The 24,782-nt window shown below is 36.5% G+C and overlaps 1 protein-coding gene across 1 annotated transcript; it reads left to right on the plus strand.

Moving 5' to 3' along the window:
• Nucleotides 1-506: 506 nt before the first annotated feature.
• foxo4 (forkhead box O4) lies at nucleotides 507-23,973 on the plus strand. Its single transcript, XM_057850525.1, has 3 exons — nucleotides 507-2,062; nucleotides 9,918-11,111; nucleotides 20,426-23,973. The coding sequence occupies exons 1-2, from the start codon at nucleotides 1,622-1,624 to the stop codon at nucleotides 11,097-11,099; spliced, it is 1,623 nt and encodes a 540-aa protein (XP_057706508.1). The 5' UTR covers nucleotides 507-1,621; the 3' UTR covers nucleotides 11,100-11,111; nucleotides 20,426-23,973.
• Nucleotides 23,974-24,782: the final 809 nt, after the last annotated feature.

Raw genomic sequence — 24,782 nt, forward strand, 5'->3', positions numbered from 1 at the left:
GAAAACAATCATGTAAAATTTTTGTATGATAAAATCATAGCTATCACGTAAAAATGGGATAACTCATGTAAAAGCATGAAAATTACGTGAAAACATTTTTGCAATAAAATCTCATGTTAAGATGTGATAATTATGTGGAAACACGTAAAAACGTGAGCATTTTTGCAATAAAATCTCCTGTAAAAATGTGATTATAACATAACAATAGCAACAATAACAACATTATATAACATGTATTATAATCGTTTCAGTTGAAGTTGTATTTTGGCAATAAATAAACTTTGATTTGGAGGACTACAATTCCCTTTTATTGTTAAACTAAAAGTAAAAGTACTCTTACTCGAGTATGTTTTTTGTCTGCTTGACCCAGTTGTAGTTAATACCAATTGCTAGCGTGGACTGAACGTACCTGGAACTGAGGACGGTTACATAAGGCGCTATAAAAGGTTCAAGTTTTGTTTACGCCCGCGTTTCAGGTTGAAGGACTCCATATCCCAGAATGCCTCTAAAGCGCATGCGCAGAGTCTCGGACTTGACAGTGGTAAACAGACGTCAGAAGGGAGTCTTCGCCTCGAGTCAAAACAAAACAAACGCTAACAAACTCTTCCACACTGACCAAGAGTGCATCTTGGGACCACCGGCGCGACGGAAACTTCCCGCCGAATCGTCGCCGGCTTCAAACGGGTACTTTGGACGAGTTCTCGGCGGCTTTCGGCCGACTTTTCGGCGCCTCGCAAACTCCGGAGTAGCAGGAGCTTAAGCGGCTAACGTGACCGGGGGGCTACCTGGGGTTGTTTTCCTAAAAGTTAGCAGCCGGGCGGAGGGGGGAGAGGAGACGAGACTCCTCCGCCGAAAGAGGCTTTTGTTCGGTTACTTGTCAGGACGACCGAGTCGCCCGGTTCGGCGAGCTCCGGGGCCTCGGCGGAGTCGGAGGCGATTTGTAGCCGCCTCTCGTGGCATCGTGTGCGGCGCCACGAGTGGAGAAACATGGCAGATGGCGACATGTGGCGGATTGCGCACACTTAAAAACATCGCGTACGGTTAGTAAGTCAAACTATTCTCCTTCGCTCGCTTTTTTTTTTTTTTTTTTTTGTTAGTTCTTCTTTTATTATATTTTTTTGTTTTTAAACAGACACCACCATTTTGTAGTCCCCCCCCCCCCAACTCCGCTAATGGTCGGGCCCGAACTGGACTGTCAGTTTTGAGTAGTAGTAGGTGTCATTTGGGGTCTTTGTAAAATAATTGGGTCAAGTTTTTTTTCAAGGACATCTTTTTAGCAATTTATTTTGTCAACTTTATTTATAAACTCATCCATACTGTCATAACTCTCGTACTTTTTTTTCACATTTTAGTCCAGTTTTTAAACAAAAAACATTTTTTTGGGACAAAGACATCCCATTCCTCCTATACAAATCAGGAGGTTTATGATAGTTAGTATTAAGGAGATTATTTGGGTTCCCTAATCTCCAATCTGAGGATTAACTGGAGCTATTGGTGTGCCCAGATTATTACGTCTTTTTTTTTTTTTTATCCCCCACCACCTTGTTGTTGTTTTTCTTTGGTGGGATAAAAATATTGGAGGAGGTTTGCAAGTAGTTCCGGCGCAGAGGAGGCCATCGCCATGGAGGAATTGTCACCGTTGCCTGCCATCGACCCGGATTTTGAGCCGCAGAGCCGGCCCCGCTCGTGCACGTGGCCACTGCCCCGGCCGGACATCTCGGCCGTGAAGCAGGAACCCCCCGACGGCGGCGAGTCGGCCGCGGGGACCCCGCCTGCTGAAGATGACGGCAAGCAGAGGCAGCACGCGGCGGCCGAGCCGGAGAAGGCGCCAGGGGCGGGGCTGTCGGGGACTGACCCCGGGGCCTCTGGTGGGGTGACACCCCGCAAGGGCTCGTCTAGGCGGAACGCTTGGGGCAACCAGAGCTACGCCGACCTCATCAGTCAGGCCATTGAGAACTCTCCCGAAAAGAGGCTGACACTGGCGCAAATCTACGAGTGGATGGTCAAAACCGTGCCCTACTTCCGGGATAAGGGGGACAGCAACAGCTCGGCCGGATGGAAGGTCAGTAACGCCTGGCGCTACTTCATTCGTGAGTCAAATCCTTCGTTTGAAAATTGAAACTGCCTCGTCGTTCGCCAATTCACTTCTTTGCTGGTTTCGCTCCTTTGGCGCCATCCGGTGGCTGCTCGGTCCCAAAGCAACTCACGATTAGGGCTGGGTGATATGGCCTTAAGTAGGGCTGTCCCAAACGACTAATTTTCTCCCGATTAGTCAGCCGACTATTTTTACGATTATTCGACTAATCTAATAATTAAAAAATATATATATATATATATATATATATTTTTGTTGTTGTTGTTGTTGTTGTTGTTGTTGTTGTTGTTTTTTTGTTTTTTTTTTTGTTTTGTTTGTTTACTAATTTAGCAATGAAATTTTTGTTGACACTTATCAATTCACAAAAAAACATACTGGAACACTTAAATTATTTATTAAAGTATAAATAAACACGTAAATAACAATAATAAATCACAAATAAACAATGAGTTCAAATGCTGATAGAATTAACTAGTGTAGCATCCCGATTGAAAAGATGGTCTCTTAAACTGATAGTTTACAACTTTTATTCCATCCTTGATATAATCACACCGTAAGAGCTACGGTGCACACAAATAAAACAACACAATTAGAAATTAACGAAAACTTTTTACCTTTTTCCTTTTAAACCTTATTTATATATCAATGAATTGCCTATATGAATTGCCTTTACCTTAATTTATTACCTTATCATTGACAATCTCTCCCTTGAGTGCAATCACTGTATATACTGTTTATATTTATGACCTTTTAACCATATATAATTTTCTATACCATAACATGAAATAAACCTTTCAGTTAGCATTAAGAACAATACTAATAGCACTTCACTTATAGGCCCAATGTCAATGAAACATTATTATTTAGTAAGGCGACAGCACCCTCTGGTGTACAAAAAAAAAAAAAAAAAAAAATTACAAACGGTGACGGCGCTTGAGGTGTTTATTCACGGCCGACGTGCAGCCAAGCTTGGCATTGAAGAGACAGGACAGAAGAGTGTACCCTCCTTTGTTTCTTTGAAATAAATCAATGTTTTGGACACTCTGGTGCGCTTTTTTGGCTTTGTGCCGCTTTCCCCGATTGCATACAGAGCATCCGACATTCTGAACTTTCCGCGCATATATATTTTTAACCCTTCATTAACCGTCGACGGGATGTTGTGCTCGTCGACGGATTTACGTCATCGATGACGTCGACTATGTCGACTAGTCGGGACAGCTCTAGCCTTAAGCACTATAAATGATACACCGTAATATCCCGAATATAACGCGCACTTTTTTCCCCCAAAATTTAATCGTAAAATCATGGGTGCGCGTTATTCACGGGTACAGGGACGGAGACAGAAAAAATTCCTCATGATTCATGCTCCATTGTAAGCATGGACCAGCACTATATTACCTAATCCGAACGACAGTGATGTAATAATCAAGTTTCATGTGGTAAATAATAGGGTTGTTCCGGTGTTCTGCCAAAATATGCTACATCGGCGAAACGTCCTACATTAGTCGAATTTGACACCTAAAGTACTACCGTGCGCTCTAAACTTGTTTTGTTTAGATGCATACAGGAATAAGGTACTAAAAAAATGCCTGCAGAAAATACTTAAATGCAGTTATATCAAATAATGACGGTTTAAAACGCTACGTGACTAATGTGGTCAACTGCTTCAAAGCTAACACAAAAAACACAATGGTTAAAAGTATGAGAGGGTAATACATGCAAAAAGTATCTTTGAGGCTGTGAAAAGGTTCTAAATAACTAAATAAAAACAAAAATAGTGAGTAATCGCCGCCTCTAACCCATGTGCGCATGCGTGTGAATGCATGCGCAAGCGCCCTGAGCATTGTGTAGGACGTTTCGCCGCGTAGTAAGGAATGGCCGAACACCGGTCATGTTTTTTTGCTCCCGATTGTTTTAGTTTGAGTATCTGCCGATCCCGATATTTCCTGATCTGATTGCTTTTTTTTTTGCTCCCGATTCAATTCCAATCATTCCCGATCATATACATTTTGGCATTGAATTAAGAAAAAAATGAATAAAACTCGGACGAATTTATACATTCAACATACAGTATTTGTTTATTATGACAACAAATTATTATCAAATTATTAACATTCTTTCTGTGAGAGGGATCCACGGATAGAAAGACTTGTAATTCTTAAAGGATAAATGTGACTTGGATATTGTGACTAAATACTGCCATCTAGTGTATTTGTTGAGCTTTCAGTAAATGATACTGTAGCCATGCCCAAATGCATGATGGGAAGTGCAACCATGACTGTGCGTAGTGCTACCAATTGATATATCTGCTCTGCGTTGGGAAATAATATAGGGTGTTAATAAACAGATCAACCACTACCTTTGTTCCCCACATTGCTTCTCACGATATTTCTAATTGTTGAGAGGGATTTTAAGGCTTTAGCCAATTAAAAAAAGGCTCCATAGGCTGCCAAAATTCACTCTACTTATTTTATGCTTCCTTTTAGCTCTCTATATAGGTAAAATGGGGCCATTACAGATTGAACGCGACAATGCGTGAGTGGGTCGTGCAGCGCATTTATTAATTGCGTTAAATATTATAACGTGATACATTTTTTAAAAAATTAATTACTGCTGTTATGGGGATAAATTTGATAACCCTACCTTAGGCCTAAAATAAAGACTCTGGATGAGTGTAACATAATATGTCTGTAACGTTAAATACCATTAGAAAACGATTTAATCAAAAAATATATATATATTAAAAAAAGGCATGTCTGTTTTTTTTTTTTTTTTGGCCGATTCCAATACTTTGAAAATGACGTGATCGGACCCGATCGATCGGGGACATTTCTAGTAAATAATTGTTTTCATGATATTTTTCACATCTAATAAAATTAAAATGTTTTTTTAGGGCTGTCAAACGATTAAAATTTTTAATCGAGTTAATTACAGCTTAAAAATTAATTAATCGTAATTAATCGCAATTCACACCATATATAAAATATCCATATTTTTCTGTAAATTGTTGTTGGAATGGAAAGATAAGACACAAGATGGATATATACATTCAACATATGGTACATAAGGACTGTATTTGTTTATTATAACAATAAATCAACAAGATGGCATTAACATTAACATTCTCTTTGTTAAAGGGGTCCATGGACAGAAAGACTTGTAGTTCTTAAAAGAAAAATGTTAGTACAAATTATATAAATTTTATATTAAAACCCCTCTTTAATGTTTTCGTTTTAATAAAATTAGTAAAATTTTCAATCAAAAAATAAACTAGTAGCCCGCTATTGTTGATGTCAATAATTACTTACACAATGCTCATTGGTGCTGATGCCTATAAAATCAGTCGCACCCAAGCGCCAGCAGAGGGCGGCAAAACTCCATAAAACACAACAAGTGAGCGTTTCACGGTACTGTCATTTAAATGTGTCTGAGCGGGGCATCTGCATTAATTGTGTCAAATATTTTAACGTGATTAATTAAAAAAATTAATTAACGCCCGTTAACGCGATAATTTTGACAGCCCTAGTTTTTTTGTACTATTCGTTTAATATTTACCGGTCCATTTTTCTTACCTTATCATTGTAACATGCCGGCACTTGGCGATGTTGTCTTGAAGAGAACGTATACCGCGATCTGTATCATATAAATGTTGACCGTGTGGCGAGCTAGGACAGGAATCTGAGAAAGAGTGTCGAACCACTGAGCCAAGCCGCGTTGTTTTATTTACACTGAAACTCACAAAGTAACAACGTACGTCTTGCACGCAAATTGCGGGACATTTGTTTACTTCCGGCTGTTCCCTTAAATAAACTCTTCCCCCCGGGAACTACACAACTTGCCAACATAAGTTCCGCTGGTGAATTCTGTTAAAACTCGCTACAACTCCTTACTTTGTGAAAATTATTATCGTATACTGTGAGCAATTTTACCATAGAAATTTAATATTCTATTTAAAAAAAAAAAATTGACAAAAGGATTAAAAAATGCTGCAACCGCTTACTTTATAAAAGTTCAAGACACGATAATCATATTTATTGGTGCTAAAATTAGGGTGCGCTTTATACACGGGTACAAGAATTTTCCTTAGATTTTACAGGTAAAGTTGGGGTGCGCGTTTATACACGGTTGCGCTTTATACACGGGTACAAGAATTTTCCTTAGATTTTGCAGGTAAAGTTGGGGTGCGCGTTATACACGGTTGCGCCTTATATTCGGGAAATTACGGTAAAATGCTTAAAAAAATGTTGCTTTTAACAAACAAGTCCAGCACATATTCCCACAAAAAACGGCTAAATATACCAATAAACTAAATTATGAATGCATTAAAAAAACATGAGCTCAAACAAAAACTTAGCTCATGTTGGTCTTAACAGGTAGTAGGGGTGGGCGATATGGCCTTAAACATGTATCACGATAAATGGAGCAGATTTATCTCGATAACGATAAATGACGATAAAGTCGTCCAAGCGGACTGTTATATAATTTGAAAATATGAATCAATGCATGAAATACAGATTAACAGTTTCTTGTTGATTTAGTTACCAGCATTCAATTTGATATATTTAACAAATGTACATGCAGTCTAGACATTAGGTTTATACAAATGAATTGTAAACAATAAGAATTCAAGTATGAGCATTTATAACAGAGTGTATGGCTTGAACAATGTACATTGTCAAAATCGATATGCCTGTGCAAACATGTCATTGTAACACAAATGACTTGCAGCTCGAACAGTACACTTCAAAAAGATAATTTATTGTTAATGGCTGCTGTGACATAATTATTCAATACAAGTGTTTACTTTATGGTTTCAGGGTCTCCCCCCCCCCCCCCCCCCCCCAGTGCATTTTTTAATAAATGCACACATACATGAACCCCCAAACAGACAGACAGACAGACACACATTAAAGCTATATTGATCTTTTGCAAATGAAACACTTAAGATTTTATGATAGCAATAATGACACAGAATTAAACACATACAGAAAAATAGCTGGGGCCATTTGTGCTTTATGCTGAATGCTTTACCATCACAAAAGCTATCAGAGAAATCACACACAGTCAGATACAAAATAACGCGACATAGTAATTGCTAGATGCAGTCCATGCCCAATCCACTCATTAAATTCAGCCGTTTTGACAAGGTTAGAGCCGCTATCCGACTCCATCACGTTCATTTGTAGCGTTAGCCGCTAGCGGCCGCTAGCGTTAGCGGCTAGCGTTAGCCTGTGGCCTGGCTACCGGTAGAAAGCACTGAAAGCACCATCTCCGGAAATTGTGAGAACAAGGGAGGACAGCTGGTGAAAGCCCGTCTGGATGCCACCAAGAGTCTATTAAATGTCGGGTGAAAGTTTGGCGAACCTCCCTTAAGCCACACTCCATCACGTTTTGCTTGTAGCATTAGCTGCTAGCGTTAGCTTACCGGGCTTCTGTTTGATTGGCTTCCTGATGATCACGTGACTCCCTACGTAAGTACATTCACTGCTTTCTTAAAGGGGAATGAGCATAGAAGAACAACACAGAATCAAAGCGGGATGAAAAGACTATTTTCTTGTTTTATTAATTTACCGAATTTACCGACATGGTCAAAATTACGTCGGTCATCGCGAAGAATTTCGGTTACGGTAAATTTTCGGTTTACTGCCCAGCTCTAACCGGTAGCAGCTTAATTCAGCCATGTGAAATGGGTTACATTTGTCATATTCGACGTCACCACTAGAGGGCAGTGTACCCACCCAAATCAAACTAAATGCAAACCCCTTTAAAGTACCTGTCACAGCATAAAAAAATAAAATCTTAAACACAGTGCACTCCATAATTTTTGGCATCCCTGAAAAAGATGTGTTTTTTAGCTTCTAATTAAAGATGTCCTGAACGATCGGGTCCGATCACATCATTTTCAAAATATCGGAATCGGCAAAAAAATATCGAACATGCCTTTTTTTACTATACAGTACTGGGCAAAAGTTTTAGGCAGGACACCTGCCTACAACTTTTGCCCAGTACTATATATTTTTATTATATTATGTATATACAGGATATACTTTATGTATATATTTTCCCCAAGTGGAAGCTTCCATGATCCTAATAAATTTAATAATTAAAAAAATATATATACAGTATTGTGCAAAAGTTTTAGGCAGGTGTCCTGCCTAAAACTTTTGCACAGTACTGTATATATATATTTTTTAATTAAATTGTTTTCTAATTGTATTTAACGTTCCAGACAAAATGTCTTACACTCATCCAGAGTTTTTAGTTTTGGCTTAAAGTAGGGCTATCAAATTTATCGCGTTAACGGCGGTAATTAATTTTTTGTTAATTAGTCACGTTAAAATATTTAACGCAATTAACTAATTACAATTAATCAATTGTCGCGATCAATCTATAATGGCGCCGATTTACCTATATATAGAGCTAAAAGGCAGCATACAATGAGTAGAGTGAATTTTGGCAGTCTTTGGAGCCTTTTTTTATTAGGCTAAAGCCTTAAAATCCCTCTCTCAACAATTAGAAATATCGTGGGAAAGCAATGTTGGGAAGAAAGGTAGTAGTTGACCTTTTTCTTTACACCCTATGTTATTTCCCAACGAAGAGAAGATATATCAATTGGTGCCACGACGCACAGTCATGGTTGCTAGAGCTGGGAATCTTTGGGCACCTAACGATTCGATTACGATTCAGAGGCTCCGATTCGATTATAAAACGATTATTGATGCCCCCCCCCCCTCCTTTTTTTTTTTTTTTTAAATTAAATGTTTTGTACATTAGTTCCAAAATTGTTCAAAAATCCTCTCAGGCTAAACCAAACTACTATTTTAGTATCAAGTTAACATATAGCAGTAAACAAATACACAAAAATAACAGTAAATAAAAAACTCCTGTCCCCATTCTGTAACAGCAGCTTTAAACTACATTCAATTAATTTAATGTTGTGAATCAACTGTTAAAGTTGTTAAAATTGCTCCCGTTATTCCATAATTTCCCTTGTGTCTACTTTCGACATGTGAAAGTTTTAAAACTATTTTAAAGATAGATTCAAGTCAATATTTTACCGATTTAGGAGTATTTTAGATAAAAAGTTAATTAGGTTTGCTTGGAAGGTTCGCTACAACAGCCTTGCAATCCAACCCATACGTCCATATTTTGTATATTAATCAGATTTTGTTGTACTTCAAACTTCTCACCCCAAATGATTGTCAGTACGTACAGTAGATGGCGCCAAACCTTTTTCTAAAAGAGGAAAAGAAAAAAGTTTAGGAAGAACTTTGATTTTTTTTTTTTTTTAGCTTGAAATTAAGTATCGAAACTCACAAAAGTCAACTAAAGCAAACTAGTAAACAAAGTAAACCACCAATTGTGCTAGTTCTCCTACTTGAAAAGCTTCGAGTGGCCTTTAATTGTCAACATGGGTAAGATATGAGAGAGAGAATGTGGGAAAAAAATATTCCCACAAAAAAACGGCTAAATAATACCAATAAAAAAAATGAAGAATCCATTAAAAAAAACAGTAGCTCAAATAAAAACTTAGCTTATGTTGGTCTTAACAGGGAGCAGCTGGATTCAGCCATGTGAAATGAGTTATGTCATATTCACTGTCACCACTAGAGGGTAGTGTATCCACCCAAATCAATTAAACTAAATGCAAACACTTTCTAAACAAATTATTATAATGCCACTTTAATTAAACAAATACTCGAAGCAGCAAAATTTGATTCGACTCATTTTTCAAATCGAATCACTCAAGTTAATTAATTGTTGCAGCACTATTTGTGACACACCCGGACACGTAGTCAATCTTGAACGGTTATGCTTTCAGAACTCCATCCGTCACAATTTGTCCCTGCACAACAAGTTCCTGCGGGTCCACAACGAGTCGACGGGCAAGAGCTCGTGGTGGATGCTCAATCCCGAAGGCGGCAAAACAGGCAAGGCCCCCCGCCGCCGCGCCGCCTCCATGGACAACGGCGGCAAGCTGCTCAAGAGCCGAGTGCGGGCAAAGCAGACCAAGAAGCAGGCGGAGGGTGCGGCGGGGGCGGCGGCCGGCGCCGACAGCCCTAACTCGTCCCAGCAGTTCCCGAAGTGGGGGGTAAGCGGCGGCAGCCCTTCCCCACGGGGCGTGCTGGACGACGGCGACATGTGGACGTCCTTCCGCCCGCGCACCAGCTCCAACGCCAGCACCCTGAGCGGGCGTCTGTCCCCCATCGCTCCCGGGCAGGAGGACGACGAGAGCCTGGCTGATGACGGGCTGCTGGGCCGCTACACCACCAGTTCTTTGACGCCCACCCTCGCTGAGAGCCTGATGGAGGAACTGGACCTGATCGATGGGCTGACGCTAATGAGCGGGCGGCGAGGCGGCGCCAGCCCCAGCACGGCTCCGCCGGCGCCTCCCACCCCGTTGCCGTCGGCCTCCACCCTGCTGCCACGCGCGTCCTCGACCTTCTCGCCCCCGGACGCCGGCCCCGCCTTCGGGAACTCCCTCTTCGGATCGGCCCCTTACGGTGCCCGCGCGCCCTCCAGCCTGGAGGCGCTGCTCACCTCCGACTCTCCTCCGCCCACCGAGGTCCTGATGTCGGCCGGCCTGGGCGTCGGCCCCAAAGCGCCGCAGCTGCTGCTGGCGCCAAAGGGTCCGGAGGTGACGCCGCCGGGCCCCCGGAGCCTTCAACCGCCCATGCAGCAGCACTTGCACCAGCACCACTCCCCGCTGGGCCTGGGCATGATCCTATCCGGCGCGGGGCCGCAACACGCCGCCCCGCTTCCGGCAGCCAACCCCTTCGGGGCACCGCACTGCTTCCACGCGGTGCCCGAGCGGCTGCCCACCGACCTGGACGTGGACATGTTTACCGAGAACCTGGACTGCGACGTGGACTACATCATCAACAGCGACCTCATGGACGGCGACGCCATTGACTTTAACTTCGACCCCGTCCTGCCCGCCGGACAGTCGTACGCCGGACCGGCCACCACCCAAGGCTCCGCCCACAACTGGGTACCCAGCTAAAGAGTTTGACAGGTACTTCGACTGCTGTAGTTAACTCCTTCACTGCCAATGACAGCCGTCTCTTCTCAGTCCAAAAGTCACTGTCAATGGACAAAAATGTAGTTAAAAATTAAAACAAATTTTTATAAAGATTTAATGTTCTATATTCAGTAATTTTTATAGTCTCGCTGCCAGCCATCACAGATAAAAATGGATTTGACGTCTATCTCTGTCAATGGCAGTAAATTATCACGTTATTACACCGTATAAAAACGTGATGACTATCATGTCCAAACGTGATGTTTTAATAAAAATTGATACTAACATGAAAAAATGTGAATATTATCATGTGAAAGCATGATAGTTTTTGTGTAATAAAATAATTAGTGTAAAAATGATAATTATTATGTGAAACCATGTAACAACGTCATAATTAGGTAAAAATGTGATTGTAATGCAAAAACATGATTATATCATGTACAAATGAGAATTATCATGTAAAAATATAATATAAAATGATAGCTATTACGTAGAAACGTGATACTAACAAGTAAAAACATGGAAAATATGTGAAAGCGTAATCATTTTTGTGTAACAAAATAACTAAAAATGTGATAATTATTATGTGAGACCATGTAACAATGTCATAATTATGTAAAAATGATTGTAATGCTAAAACATGATTATATCATGTACAAATGAGAATTATCATGTAAAAATATGATAATATAAAATGATAGCTATTACGTAAAAATGTGATACTAACAAGTAAAAACATGGAAAATATGTGAAAGCGTAATCATTTTTGTGTAACAAAATAACTAAAAATGTGATAATTATGTGAAACCATGTAACAATGTCATAATTATGTAAAAATATGATTGTAATGCAAAAACATGATTATATCATCTACAAATGAGAATTATCATGTAAAAAAATATAATATAAAATGATAGCTATTACGTAAAAACGTGATACTAACAAGTAAAAACATGAAAAATATGTGAAAGCGTGATCATTTTTGTGTCATAAAATAAACTGTAGAAATGTGATAATTATCATGCGAAAAGATGAGGCTATCAGGTAAAAATGAGAACTCATGTAAAAATATGTAAAAACATAATTTTTGTGTTATAAAATGGTAGCTAGCATGAAAACGTGATACATGTAAAAACGTAAAATGATGTGAAAACTTGATATTTTTTGTGTCATAAAGTAACTCATGTAAAAATGTGACAACTATGTGAAACCTCATGTAAAAATGTAATAATTATATAAAAATATGATAATTATCATGCAAAAACGTAATGCTATCATGTAAAAAGGAGAACTATCATGTAAAAAATATCTAATTATGTAAAAACGTGATAATTGTTGTGTAATAAAATGATAGCATCATGTAAAAATCTAATGCATGTAGAAACGTAAAAATTATGTGTAAACGTGACAATTTTGTGGGATAAAATGATAGCTCTTATGTAAAAACGTGATACTAAATTGTAGAAACGTAGTAAGTTGTCATATGTAAAAAAAAATTTTTTTTTAAACGTAAAAAATATGACGAGTAAAAACTAACCTAACCCTAAACCCTTTAAAAACGTGATAATTTGTGTAAAAATGTGATAATTATAATGCAATAAACGTGATGCTATCTGGTAAAAATGAGAAAACTATCATGTAAAAAAATATATATGTAAAAATGTGATAATTTTTGTGTTACAAAATGATGATAAAAATGTGATTCATGTAAAAACGTAAAAATTATCATGTGAAAACGCAAACATTCTTACATGATAGCTATCATTTTATGACACAAATTATTTTGACATAATTATCATGTTTTTAGAATTCAATTATTACGCAAGAATTTTTATCATGTGATAGTTTTCACTTTTTCACAAGTTAGTATTACGTTATTACATAATCATTTTCACATCATTTTATCACGCAAAAATTTGACGTGGCACTCCAGTATGAAAATATTTTACATGACTGTTTTCGCATAATTAACACGTTTTTATTACATGACATTTTACTACAGAATAATTGTGACATTTTCACATTGTCATTTTCCAAATTTTTACACGTTTCTATCACGTTTTTACATGATAGCTATCATTTTATCACGCAAATATTGTCACGTTTTTACATGACTTATCACATTCGTACATGATATCATGCAAAAAATGTGATGCTAATTTTTTTCACGTTTTTACGTGACAGTTTTCACACGATAATTATCACATTTTTACGTCGGATGTTATTGCAAAAATGTTCACGTTTTCACATAATTTTTTTGTTTTTTACATGACAGTTATCATTTTATCGCACAAAAATTATCACATTTTTACATAATTATTACATTTGTACATGATAACATTACGTTTTTGCATGATCATTACAACATATTCACATGATTGTTTTCACATTATAATATTCACATTTTTATTTTTATATGAGATTTTACTACACAAAATTTGTTATGTTTTCACTTGATAATTTTCAAATTTATACATGTAAGTACTACATTTTTACATGATAGCTATCATTTTATCGCAAAAAAAGTCACATTTTTACATGATAGCATCTCATTTTTGCATGGTAATTTATCACATTTTTACTTTTTTTTTTTTTTTTTTTTTTACATTTTCCCGTGACAGTTTTCACCTGATGATCATCACATTTTTACATTAGATTTTATTACACAAAAATTGTCACGTTTTCACATGATAATTTTCACATTTTTACATGCTAGTATCCCGTTTTTACCTGATAGTTAAAATTTTATCACATGAAAATTGTCACATTTTTACATAGCATCACATTTTTGCATGGTAATTATTATCTTTTACGTAATTTTCATGTTTTTACGTGATAGTTTTCACATGATAATGATCACATTTTACCTGAGATTTTATTGCAAAAATGTTCATGGTTTCACATGATAATTTTTACATTTTGACATGATAGTTATCATTTTATTACACAAAAATTACCACATTCTTACATAACTATCACAACCCATGATGGTTATCATTTTATCGCACAAAAATTGTCACATTTTTCAATGAGTTTTCATTTTTTTATATCGAAGTATCACATTTCTGCAGGGTAATTACCACATTTTTATGTAATTGTCACGTTATTACACATTTTTACATGTCATTTCATTACACAAACATTTTTACATGTTTTACATCACGTTTTTACATGATAGCTATCATTTAATCACACAAAAATGGTCACATTTTTAAATGATAGCCTCACATTTTTGCATGGTAACTATTTTACATAATTTAAACATTTTTACATGATAGTTTTCACACAATAATGATCACAGTTTTACATGAGATTTTACTGTAAAAATGATCATGTTTTGACATAATTTTCCTGTCTTTACATGAGTCACATTTTTCATCACCTTTTAACATGATAGCTATCATTTTATTACACAAAAATTATCTCGTTTTTACATAATTATCATTTTTAGGGCCCTATTGATCTGCAAAAGATTATTATTATTCCTTTTTCATGGCAAATGAAAGCGGCCAATTCGGAGGTCTTAACATTCTCAAAAACTCACCAAACATGCGAATTCGCGAAAATTTCGATAATTTGGCAACGTTCTGAAAAAATGGCTCAGTGGCGCCTCCTGGAATTTAAAAAAAGGCCTCTCCAGGTTTTTTCAACGTAGAGCGATGAAATTTGGGGAGTCGATACCTTGTGCAAAAATGCTTCAAAAAGTTTCTTGCACCCATATTCCAAACCCAACAGGAAATCAAGTATTTTGGATTGAATGTTGAAAAACATGCCATTTTTGTCGAAAACCAGGGTGCACGTTTGAGACCATTGCGCCGAGGCAGTTAGATGGATCCTCCTCAAAATTGGTGAGACTCTTCATGAGATATAGGAGATGTTAAGTTATCAAAATGGTGAGTTTTCATTCACGGGCCTGACCTGGGCGGAGTACCTAAGTCGGGTTTATTTGGGGATTAGGGTTAGGGTTTAGTTTCAGGGTTAGGGCGTCTTCAGGGCAAATGAAAATGGCCAATTTGAAGTTCTGAACATGCTTAAAACTCAACAAAATTTGCACATATCAAAATGGTGAGTTTTCATTCACGGGCCTGACCTGTGTGAGGTACCAAAGTTGGACGTTTTTTGGTGTTTGGGGTTAGGGTTAGGGCCTCTTCAAAGCAAATGAAAATGGCCAATTTAATTATTATTATTATTATTATTAGGTGGTTGTGATTACTTTTTCATGGAAAATGAAATGGCTAATTTGAAGGTCTTACCATATTAAAAAAAAAACATCGAAAAGAAATTGGAGGAATCTGTAACGGAGCATTGAATGATCCAATTGGATTCCAAAAACAAATACCAATAGATATGTTTACACGTGGTAACAGAAAATACACCGGAAATATTTATTTGAATGCATAATAAACATATTTACCAGGCATTTAGCATATACATATAATGTATTATTTTCTTGCTTTTTTGACATTACATTGAAGAGTAAGCCAAATGTATTTAGGATTTAAAAAAAAAAAAAAATCACCGAAAAGAAATTGATACGTTCCCCGAGGGCCCGTTGAGTCCTGCTCGCATGGTTAGTGATATGAATGTTTTCACACGATAATGATAATGATAATTTCAAAATTAGATATTGTTGTAAACATTTTCATGTTCTCGCATGATAATTTTCCTGTTTTTACATGATAGTTATCACACTTTAACATGATAGTTATCATTTTACTACACAAAAATCTCATTTTTACAGAATTATCATGTTTACATGTTTGTTTTCACATGATAATTATCACCTTTCTACATAATAATTGTCCTGTTTTTACATGATAATGTCATAATATCATTACGGCTGTCAAAATTATCGCGTTAACGGGCGGTAATTAATTTTTAAAATTAATCACGTTAAAGTATTTGACGCAATTAACGCACATGCCCCGCTCAAACAGGTTAAAATGACAGAACAGGGTCATGTGCACTTGTTACTTGTGTTTTGTCGCCCTCTGCTGGCGTTTGGGTGCGACTGATTTTTTTGACCATGAGAATTGACATAAATGGCGACCTACTAGTTTATTTTTCGATTGAAAATTTTACAAATTTTATTAGAACAAAAACATTAAGAGGGGTTTTAATATCAAATTTCTATAACTTGTACTAACATTTATCTTTTAAGGACTACAAGTCTTTCTATCCATGGATCGCTTTAACAGAAGGTTAATGTTAATGCCATCATGTTGATTTATTGTTAGAATAAACTAGGGCTGTCAAACGATTACAATTTTTAATCGAGTTAATTACAGCTTAAAAATTAATTAATCGTAATTAATCGCAATTCAAACCATCTATAAAATATGCCATATTTTTCTGTAAATTATTGTTGGAATGGAAAGATAAGACACAAGATGGATATATACATTCAACATACGGTACATAAGGACTGTAGTGGGCATTTCACTCTACTGTCATTTAAATCTGTCTATGCTGTCCTCACTCCGAAGCGTCTACTTTTTCCAAAGCTAGACAGCTAGTGAACGACGCCTTAATAATTAGACTTCTTCCTTTTTCATCTGATTTATTAATAAAATGGCCTCAAACCATTGTCCTCTTTAGACCGTCGTAAAACTACAAAATAAAAGTACACAAGCATTGCATTAGCAACAACTAGGGCTGCAGCTATCGAATATTTTAGTAATCGACTGAAAATTCTATTGATTAATCGAGTAATCGGATAAAACAAATATATTTTTAGGTGAAGAGCAATTATACATATACATGAGAAAACAAGACATTTCATGTAATCTTGAACCATTTTCAGTCAATCAATGTCTTTATTTTCGATGTATATTGTTGAAAACAGCCAACAATTGCATCTCAGATGTAACTAGAATAAAAAAAAAGACTAATTCACTGCTTTCACTCAAAAAACTTTTAGATCTTATTACCTAAAAATGCCATTATGCTTGATAACACACATCACTTAAAAGTTAGGATTTTTTCCCACGTGTTTCAATTGAATTTCTCTTTGTGTCAAGCCATTTTTAAGTTCCAGTTAAGTTTTAAGTTAGTCTAAACTGTAAGTCCTGATAGGATTTTGAGTTTTTGCTGTGTTCAAAATAAATGTATGATACAGGCTGTATTGGAGCACATTAGGGACCACTGCTACTTGGTGTTTTATCCAGCAATGACTACTGAGCTAAAATTGATAGTTAGCATGATTAAGTTTTTATTTTACACCCTCATCACTCCACAATGCTATGTTATGTTAAAGCCTGTATGTAAGACACGTTAGCCACGCATCGACAGTGGTCTTAATTAATTGAAACCTAGCCCTCCGCAGGGCTAACGTTCTGTGAGCTAGTAGCGACAGTAACGTTAATCTTATTTATTAGCGCTTAGCGCTGTACTGCTTTAAGATGGCGGCTGTTTACAAACGCTGCCCAGACGCGGCCGAGTCTGTCATTTTGCATCTAGTTCAACATACATGTGATCTCTATGAGACGCACCAGACGCTGCCTGTTACCAATGTAGCATTGTGCGGGCTAGTATTTAGCAACGTCGGCGTCGTTTGTGGCGGCTGTCGGCTGCGGTAAGTTTTTTTTTTTTTCTTCCTCTTCCTCTCCGCATGTGACAGCGCGCTGTCCCGCATTAAAAGTAGTCCTAGCAAAACGTGATGCTTAGAGCTGTCAAAATAAACGATTACTCGAGGTGAATAAAATTACTCGGATCAGTTTTTAAACTCGAGTTACTCGAGTTGCTCGAGTACTCGTTTCAGCTCTAGCAACAACGTTAGCTTAGCACGCTATACAGGTTCACTAAACATAAACAAAAAGCGTCTCATACAAAAAATATAACATTTCGCTTACTAACATAATATGTACATTCTTTACAACAACCATACTTACGGACAAATCTTGTCCAAGGATCATATAAGCACAACATTATCAGCCCGAGACGTCGTGCAGCCATAATGAAGAAAGAAAAGAAGAAAATAATAAACCATGTCGCAAAGCGACCACAAGAGTTCGCTGTTGGACAGTGCAAAAAGCCTTGCTGTAAAACTTACCAAAAGGCAGAATACTTTCTGAGCGGGACATGTGCGTTAATTGCGTCAAATATTTTAACGTGATTAATTTAAAAAATTAATTACCGCGCGTTAACGCGATAATTTTGACAGCCCTAGAATAAACAAATACTGTACTTATGTACACTATTTTGAATGTATATATCCGTCTTGTGTCTTATCTTTCAACTCCGACAAAATTTACAGAAAAATATGGCATATTTTATAGCTGGTTTGAATTGCGATTAATTAATTTTTAAGCTGTGATTAACTCGATTAAAAATTTTAATCGTTTGACAGCCCTAACTATATTATTTTATTATATATATTATATAATATATAATTATATATATAATGTATAATAAAGTATAATTATTAGGGCTGTCAAAATTATCGCGTTAACGGGTGTTAATTTTTTTAATTAATCACGTTAAAATATTTGACGCAATTAACGCAGATGTCCCGCTCAGACAGATTTAAATGACAGTACACTGAAACGCTCACTTGTTGTTATGGAGTTTTGCCGCCCTCTGCTGGCGCTTGGGTGAATGACCATCTCGCATATTGCCTCAAACAGATTACAATGAGGCCGTTTATGGACATTAAGAGTGAAGAGAATGCCACCGGCCGCTTGGGGGCAGCGCCGTTCCATACTCATGTTATTTCTTCTAAACGTGGGAGAATTAGTAGTTGTGAGACGTTTATGCTGTATTCACAATGCAATGCAAATTGCTATTTGTGCTCCACACATATTTCGGTAAGTTTTCTTTCTTTTAGTGGCAATTATGTGTCTCTTGTTGTATTTTGGGTAAGCTATGTACAGATACTGTAAGTATCGTTTAGTGAAAGCACAACAAAAACAATATTCCTATCCCTCCCAAAAAAAATAATTTTCACAAAAAGAAAAGCACTTCAGTCTATAGTAACGAGGCCCTATTCTGACACACAGTTAAACAACAATGCAAAATGAACTGGCATTCCATATCAAAATAGCTATGCAAAATACATGTAAAACTTAGACTTTGGTCACTTTATTTTTATTCTTCTTATATTAGCTCTACTTTTGATTGAAAATTTTACAAATTTTATTAAAACGAAAACATGAAGAGGGGTTTTAATATAAAATTACTATAACTTGGAACTATAATATTTATCGTTTAAGAACTACAAGTCTTTCTATCCGTGGATCACTTTAACAGAAAGAATGTTAATGCCATTTGTGGATTTATTGTTACAATAATCAAATACAGTACTTATGTACAGTATGTTGTATGTATATATCCGTCGTGTCTTATATTTCCATTCCAACAATAATTTACAGAAAAATATGGCATATTTTAGAGATGGTTTGAATTGAGATTAATGGCGATTAATTACGATTAATTAATTTTTAAGCTGTAATTAACTCGATTAAAAATTTTAATTGTTTGACAGCCCTAATAATTATATAATATAATATTATTATGTTATATATATGTTATAATATGTAATTATATAATATATAATATATAGGGCTGTCAAAATTATTGCGTTAACGGGCGTGAATTAATTTTTAAAATTAATCACGTTAAAATATTTGACGCAATTAACGCAGATGCCCCACTCAGTGAGATTTAAATGACAGTTCACAGTGAAACACTCACTTGTTGTGTTTTATGGAGTTTTGCCGCCCTCTGCTGGCACTTGGGTGCGACTGATTTTATAGGCTTTTTTATTGTCCTCAACAATGGCGGGATACTAGTTTATTTTTTGATCGAAAACTTTACACATTTTATGAAAACGAAAACATTAGGAGGGGTTTTAATATAAAATTTCTGTAACTTGTACTAATATTTTTCTTTTAAGAACTACCAAGTCTTTCTATCCATGGATCGCTTTAACAGACTGTTAATAATGTTAATGCCAACTTGTTGATTTATTGTTATAATAAACAAATAGTCCTTATGTACCGTATGTTGAATGTATATATCCATCTTGTGTCTTAACTTTGCATTCCAACAATAATTTACAGAAAAATATGGCATATTTTATGATGGTTTGAATTGCGATTAATTGCGATTAATTGCGATTAATTAATTTTTAAGCTGTAATTAACTCGATTAAAAATTATAATCGTTTGACAGCCCTAACAATATAATATTATTATATTGTAAACTAATTATCATTTATCTTTTTCCTAATGATTAAAAAAAATAAAAGTGAATCCTAACTAGTTAACGTACATACATCAAAATCAACATTTTTTTTTTTTTGTCAACAGGAGAGGAGAAGCCCCGCCCTCCAAAAGGACAAACGACCGGCTTCCCGTCACGTGCCAAGGCAATGACCGACTATGCAGACTTTTTTAGCCCCGCCTCCTCCTCATCTTCCTCTATTTTCTTCATTTTTTTCTTTAACATGACTGGCAGACATTTTACAAACATTTGGGGGGCTGGGGGGGGGGCATGCACCGCCGCTTTTTGGTACTGAATCCTCATGGTTTTTTATGATGGCCAGTTCTCCGGTACAAAACGACGATTTTTTTTTTCTCACGCAAGAGACGACGCATGACTTTTTGAGGGGGAGGGGCAGAATCAACACTAATTGCTATTTAGGCAATTTAGATTTCTATTGCTCTTAAACCTCCAATAAGTAGTTAAGCATTTTTCCAGTACTAACTTTTTACGGTCATTGATAGCGATACAGATCCAATTTTTTATTTATTTTTTTGACGAGGGTGGGGGTGGGGCTTGAAACCCTGGTCAAACGGAATTGGACATGTATCGGCATCAGTGGTGGCCAATGTTAAAAGCAACCTTATTTGTCGGTAACTACCACAACTCATACCGTTTTAACCCTTTATAGGGCATTTGTTGAAATTTGACTATTAATAATAAAATGAATAGGCCTTTGAGTGTAATTGGAGGCCAGAGCCAGAATTAATTTCTCATTCAAATGTCCTAAAATGAACAGGAAGTGACCAAAATAAGAAAAGTGACTCAGAAATGACCACAAATTAAAAGAAAGTGACTCTAAAGCCCTCAAAAATCCATTACAAAATGACCCAAATTCACAGAAGGCAACCTAGAAATCACCCCAAAATTAACAGGAAATGACCCCTAAATCGAATTGCACCAACATTAACAGAAGGTGACTCAAACTCCCAAAAATCCATTACAAAGTGACCAAAATTCACAGAAAGTGGCCCAGAAATGCCCCAACATTAACAGAAAGTGACCCCAAAAATGCCCAAAATCCATTACAAAGCAATAAAAATTCAAAGGAACTGAGTGACCCAGAAATTCCCCAAAATTAACTAAAAGTGACCCTGAAAGTCCCAAAAATCCATTACAAAGTGACCAAAAATCACAGGAAGTGACCCGTAAATGCCTCATAATCTATTACAAAGTGACAAAAATTCACAGGAAGCAACCCAGAAATGTCCCAAAATGAACAGGAAGTGACCTAAAAATTAAAATGCCCCAAATAAATTTGACTGACCCTACATAACTCCCCAAAGTCCATTACAAAGTCACCAAAATTCACTGGAAGTGATCTAATAATGCCTCAAAACAAAGAGGACGTGTCCCCCAAAAAATACCCCAAAATCAATAGGAAGTGACACTAAAACTCCTCAAAATCCATTACAAAGTGACCAAAATTCACAGCAAGTGACCCAGAAATGCCCCGAAATTTATAGAAAGTGACCCCAAAATGCCGCAAAATCAACAAGGAGTCACCCTAAAAATCAACAAAATTCATTACAAAGTGACCAAAATTAATAGGAAGTGATCCAAAAATGCCCCAAATTTAACAAAGTCAATTAAATTGCACCCAAATTCACAGGGAGGGATCCAAAAAATACCCCAAAATCAATAGAAGGTGACTAACACTAACTCCCCAAAATCCCATACAAATTGACCAAAATTGACAGGAAATGACCCAAAATGCCCCAAAATTCATCGGAAGCAACCCAGTAACGCCCCAAAATTAACAGGAAGTGACTCTAAAATGCCCTAAAATCCCTTACAAAGTGACCAAAATTGACAGGAAATGACCCAAAATTCACTGGAAGCGACAGAAATGCCTCAGATTTAACAGAAAGTGACCCGAAAATCAAACTGCCCACAAATTACAGGAAACGACTCTAAAACTCTCAAAAAATCATTTCAAAAATCATCAAAGTGACCGAAATTGACAGGAAATGACCCAAAAATGCTCCAAAATTAAGACGAAGTGTCGCAAAAAATGCCTAAAAATCAATTAAAGTGACCCCAAAACTCATGACAAAATAACCAGATGCCCCAAAATTATCAGGAATTGTCATTAAAAACAATAACTCCCCAAAAACCATTGCAAAGTCACCAAAATTCACAGAAAGTGACACAGAAATCAATTGAAGTTACCCTAAAACATCCGCAAATTCATTGAAATGTGACCAAAATTTACAGGAAACAACCCAGAAATGTCCCAAAATTAACAGGAAGTGACTCAAAAATCAAACTGCCCCAAAATCAATAGGAAGTGACCCTACAACTCCCCAAAAACCATTGCAAAGTCACCAAAATTCACAGAAAGTGACCCAGAAATGCCCCAAAATGAACAGAAAGTGACCCAAAAATCAACCTGGTCTAAAATTAACAGGATGTGACCCAGATATGCCCCAACATCAACAGGAAGTGACAAAAAAAAATCAAACTGCCCCAAAATTAAAAGAAAGTAACTCTAAAACTCCCCCAAATCCATTACAAGGTCACCAAAATTCACAGAAAGTGACCCAGAAATGCCACAAACTTACCAGAACGTGATCCCAAAAATCAACCTGATCTAAAATTTAACAGGATGTGACCCAGATATGTCCCAACATCAACAGGAAGTGACCAAATAAAAAATCAACCTGCCCCGAAATTAAAAGGAAGTGACTCTAAAACTCCCCCAAATCCAGTACAAAGTGACCAAAATTCATAGGAAATAATCCAAAAATGCCCCAAATTTAAGAGTAAGTGTCCCAATAAAATGCCCAAAAATCAATTTAAGTTAACCTAAAACATCCCAAAATTCATTGAAAAGTGATCAAAATTAACAGGAAACGACCCAGAAATCAAACTGCCCCAAAATCAATAGGAAGTGACCCTACAACTCCCCAAAAACCATTGCAAAGTCACCAAAAGTCACAGATAGTGACCCAGAAATGCCCCAAAATGAACAGAAAGTGACCCAAAAATCAACCTGGTCTAAAATTTAACAGGATGTGACCCAAAAAAGCCCCAACATCAACAGGAAATGACCAAAAAAATATCAAACTGCCCCGAAATTAGAAGGAAGTGACTCTAAAACTCCCCAAAATCCATTACGAACTGACCAAAATTCATAGGAAATAATTAAAAAATGCCCCAAATTTAAGAGTAAGTGTCCCAATAAAATGCCCAAAAATCAATTGAAGTTACCCTAAAACATCCCAAAATTCATTGAAAAGTGACCACAATTCACAGGAAACGACCCAGAAATGTCCCAAAATTAACAGGAAGTGACCCAAAAATCAAACTGCCCCAAAATCAATCGGAAGTGACCCTACAACTCACCAAAAACCATTACAAAGTCACCAAAATTCACAGAAAGTGACCCAGAAATGCCCCAAAATTAACAGAAAGTGACCCAAAAATCAACCTGGTCTAAAATTTAACAGGATGTGACCCAGATATGCCCCAACATCAACAGGAAGTGACCCCAAAAAAAAATCAAACTACCCCAAAATTAAAAGGAAGTGACTTTAAAACTCCCCAAAATCCATTACAAAGTAATTAAAATTGACAGAAAATGACCCAAAAATGCACTAAAATTAACAAAGAGAGTTGCTCGTGGCAATTTACCAACTAGCATAGCATTTAGCACTTAATTATTCTGATTTAATCAACTAATCCATAAAGAAAAATAATGTGAAAATCCATTAATAAAAAAATACTCAAGTCAGATTGACATGTTTGCTTAAATGACCCCTCAAAAAGTCACTTGCCCTATAAAGGGTTAAACATCTATAGGAGTAGTTGCATTTAAAAAATATATATATTTTTTGGAACTAATGAAGTTTTTTTAAGGGGCATTTGAGTATTTTTGATTTTTTTTGCAAGCACTTAAGACTAGAAACATCCAACATTTTTTTGGCGGGAAACATTTCAAGGTTGCACATCACGATGCTATGCAGATTTAACGAGAGGATTTTTGAAGGAATTTTTTTTTTTCTCAAAAAAACGCGTTGAAGGCTATTTTTGTCATCGTGCACCTTCACTAACTTGAAAAGAAAAAAAATATATATTTGGTTATAGCTTTAATATACAAATTCTAGCTGGAGAATGATAAAAGATGCTACTTATATGACTAATTTTTTGTTGTTTTACATTTGCAGAATTTTTTTCTCTTCAGATTTGTAACCGTTTTCTACACTTATTTTTGTAAAAGTGCATGTAGATTATTTTGTAAGATAACCAAAGGAACACTAATATTTGCATGGCATTTACGCGAGCGACGTGTACAGAAGCTTTTCAATTTTTTTTTTTGCATTTTCTTGGGGTATTTTTCTAGCTTTTCCACATTAGTCATCTCAAAAACAAACAAACAAAAAAACTTATACAACCGTTACC

This window comes from Corythoichthys intestinalis, chromosome 11 (genome assembly GCF_030265065.1).
Source record: "Corythoichthys intestinalis isolate RoL2023-P3 chromosome 11, ASM3026506v1, whole genome shotgun sequence".
Classification (NCBI taxonomy): Eukaryota; Metazoa; Chordata; class Actinopteri; order Syngnathiformes; family Syngnathidae; genus Corythoichthys; species Corythoichthys intestinalis.